Here is a 14,633-nt window from a genome sequence, read left to right as displayed (position 1 = left end):
TGGGAGGACTTGGGACTGCTCTGTCATATCTGCGGTCCGCGCCCGGGTCTTGGCCCCAGGAACGGAGGGGCATCCCAATCAGGTTCCTTATATTTTCACCTGGCAATCCCTGGCCCAGGATCCCCCACCTTGGCTAAAACCCTATACAGACTCTATCCTGGCTTTGGCTGTTACCCTAGACCATGGTAACCAGACCAACGGGAAACCTTCAGTGCCCCCTATACTCCCGGCGCCTGAGGAGCCTCCTTTGGATCCCCCATGTCTCCCTCTCCCACCGCCATATATTCCCCCGCCCTTATCTCTCCCCCTCCCCCAGGTGAAGCCCAGCTGGCGGCCCCTCCACCAGCTCCAAATCCCTCCCCCCGCACACCGCACCCGAGGCCAGACACACAACCCCGATGTGGTCCCCTCTTCAACAATCTTCTTGCCCGTTTGTACCGTTGGCCCTATGGTCCCGGGGGGCCCATTAGTCCACCAATATTGGCCTTTTTCCTCATCGGACCTTTATAATTGGAAACACCAGAACCCTCCCTTTTCTGAAAACCCCCAGAAACTCATCGACCTTCTTGAATCTGTTTTTTTAACCCATATACCCACCTGGGAGGACTGCCAACAACTCCTCTGTACCCTTTTCACGGGGGAAGAATGAGACCGCATTCTTGCGGAAGGGCAAAAATTAGTTTTCGGGGACGATGGCCGTCCCACTACCGATGCCGCTTGTCTAGAAGCAACCTTCCCAACTAGCCGCCCCAACTGGGACTTCTCGACAGAACAAGGTAGGGAGCGTCTTCAGTCCTATCGCCTGACTCTCCTTGCGGGTCTCTGAGCTGCGGTTAGGAAACCCACAAATTTGTTCAAAATTGGGGAAGTTAGACAGGGCCCTGATGAGACACCTGCAGCCTTTCTTGAACGACTGCAGACTGCTTTTCGCATTTACTCCCCTCTTGACCCAGGGGCCCCCACCAGTCAGACAGCCATTCTCTTAGCCTTTGTTAACCAAGCTGCGCCTGATATCCGGCGTAAACTACAGAAAGTGGATGCTTTTACAGTCCAGTCTCTGGAAGAACTATTAAAGGTTGCTGAGCGGGTCTTTAACTCCAGAGAAACCCCTGAGGATCAGGCAGAGCGCCTCAGACAAGAGGATCTTATTAGGCAAGAGCAGAAACAGAAGGAATCTGAGGCTTGAGAAGGCCAGAAACTCATGGAGCAAAGACATTGGGAGGATAGGGCCCACAAACAGATGCTTAGGGCCCAACAAAAAACAACCCAAATTCTTGTTGCAGCCCTAGGCCAGGGAGGCGGTGCTACCCCGCCGCACAGGGGCACCTGCTTCCGGTGCAGACAACCCGGACACTGGCACCATGACTGTCCTAATGGTCGGGGGTCCTTCACACAACAACGCCCAAGGGGCCGAAGGGAGAGGTCGGGAGGCCCCTTTTTCGAACCCCCGCTTGGAGGCCCTGGGCAGTTTTATAAGAACCCCCTGAGGAAGCGACAAGCACTAGCTTTCGCGGAAGATGATTGACGGGGCCGGGCCTCAGGCCCCCTCCCTGAGTCCTGGGTGACAGCCTACATCAAGGGGACCCCGGTATCCCTATTGGTTGACACAGGAGCAGAACACTCAGTCTTGTTAAAACCCCTGGGGACCACTTCCTCTAAGACATCCTTAGTTCAGGGAGTGACAGGCTCTCACCGATATCCTTGTACTACTCAGAGGACCGTGAATCTGGGAACACACACTGTATCACACTCCTTCCTAGTCATCCCCGACTCCCCGGCCCCCTTACTTGGCCGCGACCTCCTCCACAAACTGGGAGCCCATATTCAGTTCTCCTGAGACTCCGTCTCAGTGACGGACTCCAGAGGCCAACCTTTAACTGTTCTCACCTTGGCCCTTCAAGACGAACACCATCTGTTCTCGGACCCTAACCCCCTGGACATCCCACCCCATATCAAGCCTTGGGTGAAGGACCTACCACAAGTTTGGGCAGAAGTAGCGGGCGTTGGATTGGCTGTGTACCAACCCCCCATCATTATCCCACTCAAAGCAGGGGCAACCCCCATTAGGGTCCACCAATACCCTATGCCCCTAGTAGCCCGTCAGGGCATCCGGCCTCACATCAATAGATTTATGGAGGCGGGGATCCTGATCCCCTGTAAGTCACCCTGGAATACTCCCCTTCTCCCAGTCCGAAAACCAGGAGGGGACTTCCAGCTGGTACAGGATTTAAGGGAAGTCAACAAGAGGATTGAGGACCTCCACCCCACTGTCCCTAACCTGTACACCCTTTTGAGCAACCTCCACCCTTCATTAACATGGTACTCTACCTTAGATCTGAAGGATGCTTTCTTCACACTCCCCCTATCACCTATCAGCCAACCTGTCTTTGCTTTTGAGTGGTCAGATCCCTCCTCCCAAACTACAATTCAACTAAAGTGGATGAGGCTACCACAAGGCCTAAAACTCAGCCCCACCCTCTTTATCGACGCCCTAGCTCGGGATTTGGGAGATTTTCGGTCCACCCATCCTGAAGTTACTCTTTTGCAATATGTGGATGATCTCCTGGTGGCCTCCCTCAGTGAGGAACAGTGCAAACGCGATACCAGGGCGCTTCTCCTCACTCTACAAGAGGCAGGATACAAAGTTAGCGCAAGGAAAGCAAAAATCTCCCGCACCGATGTTACCTTCCTGGGCTATAGGTTTCACGGAGGGTCCCGTTGGTTAACCCCCGCTATGACTAAGACTATCCTGGCCATTCCTGCTCCCACTTCCCCTCGACAGGTCCGAGAATTTCTGGGTACTGTGGGGTATTGCCGTCTTTGGATCCCGAACTTCGCAGAGATTGCAAATCCCCTCTACTAGGGTGCCAAAGATTCTGGGAGCTGGGCCTGGACACCAGAGATGGACTCGGCCTTCCAGGCGCTCCGACTGGCCATGCTACAAGCCCCTGCCCTGGCCTTGCCAGACCCAGAAAAACCATTTACATTCTTTATAGATGAAAAAGGGGGAGTAGCGAAGGGAGTTCTAACCCAGAGACTGGGTCCGTGGGATCGACCAGTGGCATACTTATCCAAACGGATGGACCCTGTAGCAGCAGGATGGCCGGCTTGTCTCCGCATTATTGCGGCAGTAGCTCTCTTGGTCAAAGACGCCGACAAACTCACCCATTGACAGGCCCTGGTCATTGCCTCTTCCCATGCAATCGAGAGCTTCCTCCGCCAGCCCCCAGTCAGGTGGCTTTCACACTCCAGGCTGACCCATTACCAATCCCTGCTCCTCAATGAGTCCCACATCTCCTTCAGGGTCATCTCTACCCTGAACCCGTCCACCCTTCTTCCCACTGGTGACACAATCGAACCCCATTCCTGCCAGGACATCTTGGTGGAAGCTATCTCAGCCCGCCCGGACCTGAAGGACACCCCCCTTCCCAACGCCGAGCTCACATTTTTCACAGATGGAAGTAGTTTTCTCACCGCTGCAGGCACCAGGGCAGCAGGAGCAGCTGTTGTGGACCAGTCCCAGAACCTTGTCTGGGCCACCAGACTTCCTGAGGGCACATCGGCCCAAAAGGCGGAACTGGAGGCCCTGATGGCAGCCCTCCAGGTGGCCAGAGGGAAGTGTGTCAATATCTACACGGACAGCCGCTATGCTTTTGTCATCCTCCACGTACACGCCCCCATCTATCGTGAGTGAGGCTATGTCACTTCCGCAGGGAAGCCCATAGCGCACCTGGAACACATCTAAGAACTTTTGGCTGCGGTCTGGGACCCCCGACAGGTAGCTGTGATTCACATACCAGGTCATCAGAAAGGTAATGCTCATCCAGCACTGGGGAATCGATGGGCGGATGAAGCAGCCCGGGAGACTGCCTTACATGGTACAGTGCCCCGGGCCCTCTCACTCACCCTTCCATGAGACGGGGTGCTCCCTGACCCCCCAACTGGCCCGCCCCAATATTCGGAGGCAGACCGGGAATGGGCTGTAAAGCGTGGAGGGACTCCAATGGTAAACCATGAGGAGTTTTTTCAGGACAAAGATGGGAACACCCTTCTGCCCCAGACCCACTTACACCACCTTACTCATTTAGGACACCACAAACTTAGTGAACTCCTCCGCAAGGGTCGTATCCGGTTCAGGGGAATGGGCCCATTTCTTGAGGAACTCGTTCACAAATGCACTGCGTGCCAGGCTGTCAGAGCCGCTATCCCAGTCCCTGCCCCAGCCGTCCGTCTGCGAGGGACCAGACCCTGTGAGCAGTTGATTTTACAGAGGTCAAGCCAGGGAAATTCGGATTCCGTTACCTCCTAGTTATGGTTGACACATTCACTGGATGGCCCAAGGCGTTCCCCACCAAAACTGAGACCGCCCAGATGGTGGCTAAGCACCTCCTCGAGGACATCATTCCTCCATACAGGTTCCCCCATCCATCGGATCCGACAATGGCCCAGCTTTTGTGGGGCTTATAGTAGGGTCCTTGGCTAAGGGACTGGGGACCTGGTGGAAGCACCATTGTGAATACAGGCCTCAGAGTTCAGGACAGGTAGAGAGGATGAATCGGATCCTAAAAGAGTTTCTTACTAAACTCACACTGGAGACTGGGCAGGACTGGGTGACGCTCCTCCCACTGGCCCTCTTTAAGGCCAGAAATACACCTGGCCACCTCTCCCTAACACCCTATGAAATCCTCTATGGTTCCATTTCTCCTATCCTGCCCTCCCCTCCTACTGCCGACAAGCTCAAACCTCATCTACGAGATTTTGTTCTCTCTCTCTCTCAGGTACATGCAGACCTGTGGCCCCAATTAAAAGCCAGATTTCAGCCCCCGATGCACGAACCTAATCCCTACCAACCTGGCGACTGGGTCTGGGTGAAACGCCATCGAAAAGAGACGCTGCAACCCCGGTGGAAAGGGCCTTTTGTCGTTTTCTTAGTCACCCCACCAGTAGTCAAGGTGGACAGCATCGGACCCTGGATTCATCGCTCTCATGTTCGACTAGTGGAACCCCCCAAATCTGACTGGAAGGCAAGCACTCACCCGGAAAACCCACTGAAACTGACTTTGAAACTTGCATAAAAGAACTGGTGGCTACCCCTCTCCTCCTAGCCCTGACTACCCTGGCAGCTCTGGGTCAAGGACTGCCCAGCGGCTGCCTTCAGGTCACAGCGGCCCTGGGGGCAGAGGCCTCATACCTCTGTGAAGGTCCCCTTCCGACCCAGGTGCCGGACCCGCAGATCACCCCCCTCGGCCATGATCCCGCCAAGAGTGACCCAATTCCCACCATAGAGGTCACTCCGCGCCCAGCTGTCGCTCCCTTGCAGGCCAGACCTTCCCACCCAATTCATGCCAGGAACTCTCCACCGAACCATAGGCCATGGAAATGGACGCTAACCCCAGTAGAATCTCCAGGGGAGGCCATTGATGTCATCACCACCTCTGCCCCCACCTTCCCTGTACCCTCCTGCGTGCTGATTAGGGCAGAGCATTGGGGGGGGGGGGGGTGGAAGAGATGCCCAGGGAGCCTCAGCCACAAGCCTCAGCGAGGCAGATTTTAGACGGGGTCATTATTCCTGCCCTGGCTCAAACCCCAGAAAGTCATACTGTAACCAACCCGGGCATTATTTCTATGCCTACTGGGGCTGTGAAACTATGGCCAGGGATGAGGCATCTAGCTGGTCAACACAAAGGGACCCCTTCCTCAAAATGACTCTGGGTCATAACCCTGGGTGCAACTGGGATTGGTTCTATCACTCTCCAGCCTTGAAGCGAGCCAGGTGCACCCGCCTCAACTTTACACAGTCCAACAGCCAGAACATGATTCCTGGCTAGGTGGTCGTACATGGGGGATCCACCAATATGAGTCCGGATACGACCAAGGGGGTTTTTTCACAATCCGGAAATACCCAGTAATGACTCACACCGCGGTAGGACCCAATTTCGCTTTAAAACCCCGCCAAAGGCCCACTCACTACCCCTCCATCACCATCAGTCAGCCCGGGACCACCGACCCCCACTAACAGTACCCCATCAGCCCCCGTGTATCATCACCACAACCCACCCCTGCCCCAGCACCTATATTGGAGCTCACTACAAGCCACCTTTATAGCCCTGAACCACTCTTCCCCCAATCTCACAGCCCAATGCTGGTTATGTCTTCTCTCACAACCGCCCTACTATGAGGCTGTTGCAACAATAGGCAACTTTTCATTTACTAACAACACGACACAGTGTTCCTGGAATGACATGACCCCCGGCCTCACTTTCTCCCTGGTGGTTGGAAAAGGGACCTTCGTGACAGGGAACCCAACCCCTACCCCCTTGACCAAGAACAATCCTTGTAATGATACCAAACAGGTGGCCTCACCAAGAGGCGCCTACCTTACCCCACAACCAGGGCACAAATGGCTTTGTTCACGCTCCGGCCTACAGCCTTGTTTGGCCATTCAGACTCTCTTAGAACACCACAAGACTTGTGTCCTAGCCACTGTCATCCCACGCCTCACCTATCGATCAAACGAGGACGTCCTCCTATCTTGGGGGCATCACCCCTCTTCACGGTGGAAGTGTGAGTCAGTCATTATCGCCGTTACAGTGGCAGCCCTCTTGGGGGCAGCAGGGACAGGCATCGGGGTCCCAGCCCTGTCAACACAAAGCCAAAGCATAGCTTCCCTCCACCAGTCAGTTGATGAAGACCTGGCCCGACTAGAAGCTTCGGTTGCGTTCCTTGAAAAATCCCATGCTTCCCTAGCCGAGCTTGCCCTCCAGAATCGCCGAGGCCTGGACCTCCTTTTCCTTAAAGAGGGGGGTCTATGCGCCGCCCTAGGGGAAGAATACTGTTTTTATGTTAACCACTCCGGAGTCATCCGAGACTCCCTCGCCAAGCTCAGAGCCGGGCTAGAACAGCGAGCCCGGGAAAGAGACCACCAACAACCCTGGTACGCTCGGATGTTTCACGCTTCCCCTTGGCTCACCTCCTGGGACCCTGCATCCTTAATCACCTAGTCCATTTTATAAAAGAACGTCTTAATACTATCCAAGTCCTCGCTTTACAACAACAGTATCAACCCCTCCCAGGCACAGAGGATATCTATGCCCACAGGTCCCCCTAAATCAAAAGAAGTGGGGAATGAAGAAGGAAGGTTTCCAGTATTAACTTTATCTAGACCAAAGGGCTGGTCAGGACCTCTGGTGGTTTCCCAATGGTTTAGGACATACTGATAGTCTGGATAAGAACTTTCCTGAGAGGATGTCGAGATAAGAACAACCTGGGACAATGTTGAGATAAGTCCTGGAGACTGATTAAGCCCACCAAGATTCCAACTCCTATCCCTTCCCCCATTCCAGTTACTTTAAAAGAACCCTGCTGGTGGCGCCCTGGGGGAACGCTACTTTATAGCCTTCCCTGGTGCACCAGCTTATTAAACAGACCTCCTTGTGTATTGCGGTGTTTGTTGGGTGGGCTCCTGGAAAACGGACCCTAACAACCACTCCAAGGAACAAAGGAAATTGGGGAACTTATATACCATTTGGGAAGATCCAGGGGCTGGGAAAGATGATTGACATTATACTGGTAAGGATGGGATTTACAATCAAGCTTGGGAAAGGAATCATAGCTAGAGGCTAGGGTGTAAGGGAAGGGGCTGCTTACTATGGATACTAAAGGATGGTCCCTGCCCAGGTGTGTCTTCCAGGGCCTGGGTCTTTTATACCATGGGGAAGACTACCTAAGACTTTTAGCATTTACTCTAGGGTCCTTTATTCAGTCTGCAACTGCTAGCCTGAGATTCCCTTCAGGGTGGATTCTCCCAGGAACAGGGAAGCAAAGCTTTGGGGGTCTCCAGCCTACAAACTATTTCTAAAAGTTGGGGTTCATCAGATCTCACTAAGCCATGAGTTTGGGGTCTCTAGATTCCACGTCAACAAGAAAGTAATACCAATTATTAAATAATACAGAATAATATTAATTTTCCTCAATGAAAACGTTTAAGGAATGTTTACCAAGAGCTAATGTGGACGACCCATCCACATGCTGCGGATCAGCAAGTTGCCTAAGTACTTGGTCTCTGACCGCATGGGCCCCTTCAGGTATGTCTCTTCCATTTGTCTATTCCTCCCTTGGATATTGTGTAAATTTTAGTAAAGTATTGCCTAGATTTATAGATTTATACTACAAATTTATTTACAATGTAGATTTATAAATGTTTATATTTATATGCTCTGTTAAGTTTTTTTTTTTTAACCACTAAATGCCTTTGCTTTTTAACTAATCATGTCCCCTGGTTGACCACTAAAGATAAACACATTGATAGAGGCTCATGAGTTGTGGACCCACAGAGCTTTCTGATCCTTGGATGGTTCTTTAGGAGGGCCATTCTATAGTACTGGAATGCCCCTTAGATACTATATTATAGGAGACCTCTATCCATAATGGCATTTCTAAAAGTTTGAGGAAAATTTTGTGACAGGTAAGTGGCACAGTAAATAGAGAGTTGGACTTGGAGTCAAGGTTTAAACTGAGTTTGAATCCTGGTTCAGACACTTATCTGCGGTATAATTCTGGGCACATTATTTAACCTCTCTCTTCTGTTTCCTCAGTAGGGATAATTGAACATCTTACCTTATAGGGTTGTGAGGACCAAATGAGATAACAAAGTATTTTGCAAACCTCAAAAGTATGTGTGTATGTCTATTGGTGCATATATGTACATAGGTATGTATGCTAACCATTATTATTTTCTAATAGGCTATTTGAATTTAAACTTCCATGTGATTAATGGATTTCATGTCCTTAATATCCAATCTACAAATCTAGCCTTTCTAGCTTGTTGACCCTAGGCAAGTCACTTAACCCCAATTACGTAGTCTTTGCTGTTCTTCTGGTTTGGAATTGATACTAAAATAGAAGGTAATTTTTTTTAAGAAATGCAATCCAACAAGAATTTACTAAAAGGGGGCAGCTGGGTAGCTCAGTGGATTGAGAGCCAGGCCTAGAGATGGGAGGTCCTAGGTTCAAATCTGGCCTCAGATGCTTCCCAGCTGTGTGACCTTGGGCAAGTCACTTGACCCCCTTTGCCTACTCTTACCACTCTTCTGGCTTGGAGCCAATACACAGTATTGACCCCAAGATACACACAGTATTGACCCCAAGACAGAAGGTAAGGGTTTAAAAAAAAAAAAAGAATTTACTAAGCATCCATTAGGTACAAAATACTATGCTCTATGCAGAGGAGACAAAAGCAGCCCTCATCCTTATAAGGAATTTACATTTTAGTGAATGAGAGGGGAGACTACATACAAACTGTTGAGTATATCCTTGGTCATTTGAGGAAGGAGAGCACAAACAACCAAGAACATCAGGAAGATTTCTCATAGGAGGTGGCAGATGGGCTGAGCCTTGTAAGAAGCTAGAGGTTGATTCTAAGAGGCAGAATTAAAGAGAGATTTCATTCCAAGCACAAAGTCCAAGTTATGCAAAGACACAGAGATGGGTGATTTCCAGAAATAGCAGGGAGGACAGTTTGTCCTGAGTGAAGAGTGCATGAGGTAGCTAGGTGGCACAATGGATAGAGCACCAAGTCTGGAGTCAGAAAGATTCATCTTCTTGAGTTCAAACCTGATCTCAAACACTTACTAGCTGTGTGTGACCCTGGGCAAGTCACTTAACCCTGTTTGCCTCAGTTTCCTCCCCTGTAAAATGAGCTGAAGAAGGAAATGCCAAAATTCCAGTTATCTTTGCCAAGAAAATCCCAAATGGGGTCATGAAGGAAGAGTGGGACAGGACCGAACAACCATAACAACAGAGTGCAGGAAAGGGGAAGATAGTATATATAGTGCCTACTATGTACCAGGCATTATACTAAATGCCTTACAAATATTATCTGATCCTTTGAAGGAACATAAAAAACAATAAGTTGGTACAGGTTGGCAAAACTTCAGATTTTTCCAAGGCTTTAAATGCTAAATTTAGTGTTTTCCATTTAATTCTAAAGGTAATAGGGATCCCCTGGAGCTTTTCGAGGAAAGGAGTGATTTGGTCAGATTTGTCCTTTATGTCAGATTTATGCATTTAAAAAGATTGTTCTGGCAGCTATATGGTAGATGGATTAAAGAGACTGAATGCCAAATGAATGGTCAAATTAGGAGGCTGTTGGCATAGCCCAGGCAAGAAAAGGTGATGAGAACTGTCAACTGGAATCTAGAAGCCCCCAAAATTGTAGCCTAGAAAGATTTAGTGACCCTCAGTTTACTTAGCTTAAAGGTAAAAGCCCCAGGTTTGACCCTGTCACATATGAGTTCCTCCCTGAGGGAAAGTCCAGCTTCACTAGTCTCAGACTAACAATAGACCTTAAAGTAGTTTAGGTGGAGATGTTTAGTATCTCTTTTGTCCCAATGGTTTCTCCTCTTTGGCCAAAGTCCTTTACTGAGGTGGCCCAGCCCAGGCTGGGTCTTTCCCTTTTGTGTCCATTGTAAAGCATCAGCCCCTCACTTATTCCTGTCTAGGACTCCTCATTTTCCTTTGTTACCATTGTAAAGTCAATCAATTATCCCTCTCATCCTTAGTTCCCATGTTCCCCTAGAAAGGTATTTAAGCTTCCCAAATTCAATGGCTCCTTGTAGTTGTCATCCAAAGCAGCATCACTCCCAGGTATAATGTCCCCAGAGTCCAGGATGTAGACCTTTAAGAGTTGTGGTGCCAGAGACTAAGTAAAGGGCCAAATATTGGATTTATCCCTATCCTGATTAAATAGTGTTTTTTCAGACTATTTAATAGTTCTGTGTTTTTCCCAGTTGACAGAATCTATGCTAAAGTGTTGGCCTGCTGAGTGGGATGAAGAAATCATACCTAAGATATGTTGTTCTTGATGGGCCATACCAATAGTTTTTGCTCTTTCTTGGAATGTGATTTTTTAAAAAAGCTTCTAGGATATAGTGAGCTTTATTTTTGCTCTTTAACAGATCCAACAATATTTTTTGAAAAAATATGGACATCATGTATGCATACTATACTGGTACCCAGAATTGTGTCCATCCGTTCATATTTAGGGACACTTTGATTGATTTAGGCAACATCTTTTACTAACTGCACATCCCTTTATATTGCTTTCCAGTTTTTGCTTCTTAGCAACCCGTGGTCTTTGGGTCTTCCAAATTCAGCTAGATCATTATACTGTGTCACCCAGAGGTCAGGTTACTGAGTTAGCCAATTTAGTGCTGGGACTAGAATAGCATTTAAGGAAAGATGGGTTGACATGGGCATTGTGCAGAGTGACATGGGCATTGTGCAGAGATGGCAGAGACCATGTACCCTTTAACTCAGGTAGGCTATGAACAGGGGAATTCCCTTCCCCCTTACTGCCCTTGTGACTCTTGAGGCAAGGACCATTGTCCTTGGAATTCCTTTAAGTTGAGATAGACAAAGAAATACACCTCTGGAATGCAACTGGACAGTCTAAGCCTTGAGGGTCTCAGACAGACCCTGTACCCACTGATTGCTTGAGTGCAAAGAGTCATGTGCACACCACGGGAAAGGATACAGAAGGGCCAGAACTGGGGTACTTGGGAGCAGCCTCCCATGGTTGTTCCACTCATGCTGTCTTGCTGGCTATTGATCCTATCTTACTAATAAATCTTTCATTTTACTTTTAAGCTAAGTTTGGAGTCCTCTCATTCTTGAGAATGGTTTCCTTCCCGAACCCAGGGGTTCACCATTTGCTCCCTTATAACAACAGTTCTCTTATCGAACCCAAATAAATAGCATTCCAACTTCTCACACTTTTAGTCAATATGAGTTAGACATAAAGATGAATTGGATTCTTTCCCTGTAGGGAAAGAAATGTATAGGGAGGATGAAGAAAAGGAGTAAACAGGAAAGGAAGGAGAAAGACAAAAAGAATGGGAGGCTAGAAAGGATAACAGAAATTTTGTATTTAGTTAGTAGATATTTTTAAAGTACCTGTTCTAATAAATAGTCATTTAGTAAACATAATTTTGAATGTTTTTTCCTTTGGGTGAATGATATCAATGGTTGTGATTAAAATAATTTTATTGAGGTGATGAGCATTTCCAGAAGCAAGAACTCCTTATTGGAAAAGACCTGATATTTGTTCTGAATGAGGCAAAAGTAGTGGCCAGATTTTGTTAGATTCATTTTATAGCATTTTAAAAATGTTCTTGCAATCTATTAAATGCTTTCCCTTAATTGTTGTGTATGTTCTGGTGGTTTTGGCAGCCTGGCTTTGCCATTATGATAGCATATACTGTAATCATCCCTTTTCAGCTCCAAGCTTAATAGCTTTGCATTGAATTATTGGACATTCAATAGCCATTGCTATCAGAATATGTAGAAATGATGGGTAAACATTAGTTGTACAATACTTGCAATTACTGCTTTAGAGTTTCTAAGTTTAAACTACCTGTTGTAATCTTAATATCTTTTCTTTGAGCACTAATAACTATTTTTTGTTTAGAAGTGAGGTTTGACCTTCTTTTGTGTTACTCATTTCTTTTAGTTTCTTCTCGTTTAATGGGTGAATTATTGAGCATTAAAATACCTCCAGATATCTCTAATGATAGATTTCTTTAATGGCAGCCTAGTGGAGAAAAAAGAAAACTAAACTGGGAGTTAGCAGACCTAGGGCCTGGTTCTTGTTCCAGCATTAACTAGTTGTGTGATCTTTGAGTCATTTAACCTATGAATATCTGAATTTCTTTGACTGTGAATATATGGGATAATACCATTGATTATAACTTACTAGGTTGTCAGAATAAGGGTGAGGACTCTATTGATTATTTCAGTGGTTAAAAGTAATTACCTTTGTTAATGTTAACTTGGAAAAACACAGAATTACTAAAGTAGTCAGCAAAACCAAATCTTTAATCATGAACAAGATAATGTTCAATATTTGGCCACTACACAGAGTCAAGGACCTAAAAACCACACAAAGCCAAGGGGTCTGGCCCTCTGAGAACAGTATCTCTGTGAGAATCACCATTCAAGATGATTCTCCAAAGAATAATATACATTTTGGGGAACTAACGACAGGGATCTTATATACTTTTTGGGGAACTAAGGACAGGGAAGTATGATTGATTGACTTTTCCATGATTAGAAGGAACCAAGAAGTCCAAGACAGGATTATCAGGGAGAGGCTACAATGAATACAAAAAAAAGTGTCCAGCTAAAGGCTGGGTTACTTGGGAGAGGTCTTTAATACAATGGGAAAAAGTATTAAGACAAAAAAAAATGTATACTTAACATTTGGCTAGGTCCACTAGTCCTATGTAAACTGGGGTCATTAAATACTTTAAGGTCTATTGTTCAGTCTGAACCAGACTTCTCTCGGGGTGAGTTTTCAGGGGATGGGGTAAACTTGGGATTTCCAAAAACCCAGTTGACTAGGTAAGTTCACTTTTTGATTGAACCAAAAATGAGAATTGAGTGTAAACTGGGCTTATTCACCTCCCTGAGTTTATCAGTCACTGAGTGAGAGACTAGGCAATAGCCCTAAGAATTTGTATAAAAGGAAGAAGCTATTCCAGAATCAGTTGAGGAACAATAGGAGGACTGAATTGTGGCAAGGTAGGGAGATATCAAAGAAAGTCATTGGCTCTTCAGCAATCTCCAAGCAGAACACCCAGGATGAAGGGAGACCTCAGGAAAAGGTCAATTCTTTCTCCAACTTCATCCCTGGATGTGACTCTTTAGCGCTCTAGGTGGCAGAGGCTGAAGGTCCATAGTTAGATCCTCAAAAGGTGGGTGTCATACAGTGGGAGAGGCTTCTGGAGACCAGGAGAGTCACTTGACTTGGGCTTGGCCCCACCTGACAGGGATTGTCTTTACCTTAGGGTCCATTATTCAGTCTGGAAGAGCTATCCTGAGATTCCCTTTGGCAAGGGCATTGTGCTGCGATGGCAGGGACCCTGTACCCCTTAACTCAAGCAGGCTGTGAACCCCTATAACACCTTCAGGGTGGATTTTCACTGGAACAAATACAAACTTTGGGGTCTCCAACTTACAAGCTAGTCCTAAAACTTCGGGTTCATCAGATCTTACTAGCCTACAAGTTTGGGGTTTCTAGATTCCATGTTGACATCATTTAAGACAAAAAGAAGTCAAAGGTTAACTAGGCATAGGTAGAAATATAAAGTTAGGCAGTATCAACATGGATAAGTCCCCCAAATTCTTTTGTCCTTTGAAGTTTCCCTCTAGCACAGTGGCACTCCCAGGAGTCAGTGACCAGAGCAGCCAGAGTCTGGAGACTTTGAGGATTTGTGAGGAGGTCTAATTAAGCACTCACCCCTTCTCCTTAATTAAAAAGTGATTTTTCTGACTATTTAATGGTTTTGTGTTTTTTTCATTTAACAGCAGAGAGCCCAACCTTTGTCTAAATATTAGGAATTTTCTTAAATGGGGGCTCAAAGGGATTGTGACTGAACTCAGAACTTTTCATCTAAAATAAACTCCCTAAAGCTAAAAAAGAGGGAATCAAGTAAACCTTAGGGGCCATTAAATATAATGGCAATAGCCCCCCAGCCTCAAAATGAGTTAATTTTGGTAATAGGGCATTTTATTAGAATCCACCAAAATTTTATATGTTAAAAGCATTTTGAAATTTTCTTTGCAATGGAAAAGCT

The 14,633-nt window shown here is 47.2% G+C and overlaps 1 protein-coding gene across 1 annotated transcript in view; it reads left to right on the top strand.

The window, feature by feature from the left end:
- LOC123251404 overlaps window positions 1-6,105 on the top strand; it is a 51,475-nt gene extending 45,370 nt beyond the window's left edge. The window contains 9 exon segments of the mRNA XM_044680657.1: window positions 7-434; window positions 669-776; window positions 954-1,180; window positions 1,290-1,422; window positions 1,611-3,878; window positions 4,259-4,411; window positions 4,414-5,024; window positions 5,219-5,452; window positions 5,959-6,105. Of these exon segments, the coding sequence (XP_044536592.1) occupies window positions 7-434; window positions 669-776; window positions 954-1,180; window positions 1,290-1,422; window positions 1,611-3,878; window positions 4,259-4,411; window positions 4,414-5,024; window positions 5,219-5,452; window positions 5,959-6,105 (4,309 nt within the window).
- The last annotated feature ends 8,528 nt before the right edge of the window (window positions 6,106-14,633 follow it).

The sequence above is a fragment of the Gracilinanus agilis genome, chromosome 1, assembly GCF_016433145.1.
Source record: "Gracilinanus agilis isolate LMUSP501 chromosome 1, AgileGrace, whole genome shotgun sequence".
In the NCBI taxonomy this organism is placed as follows: Eukaryota; Metazoa; Chordata; class Mammalia; order Didelphimorphia; family Didelphidae; genus Gracilinanus; species Gracilinanus agilis.
Note: the sequence above shows the minus strand (reverse complement) of the source record. Positions and strands in the feature narration are given on the sequence as shown.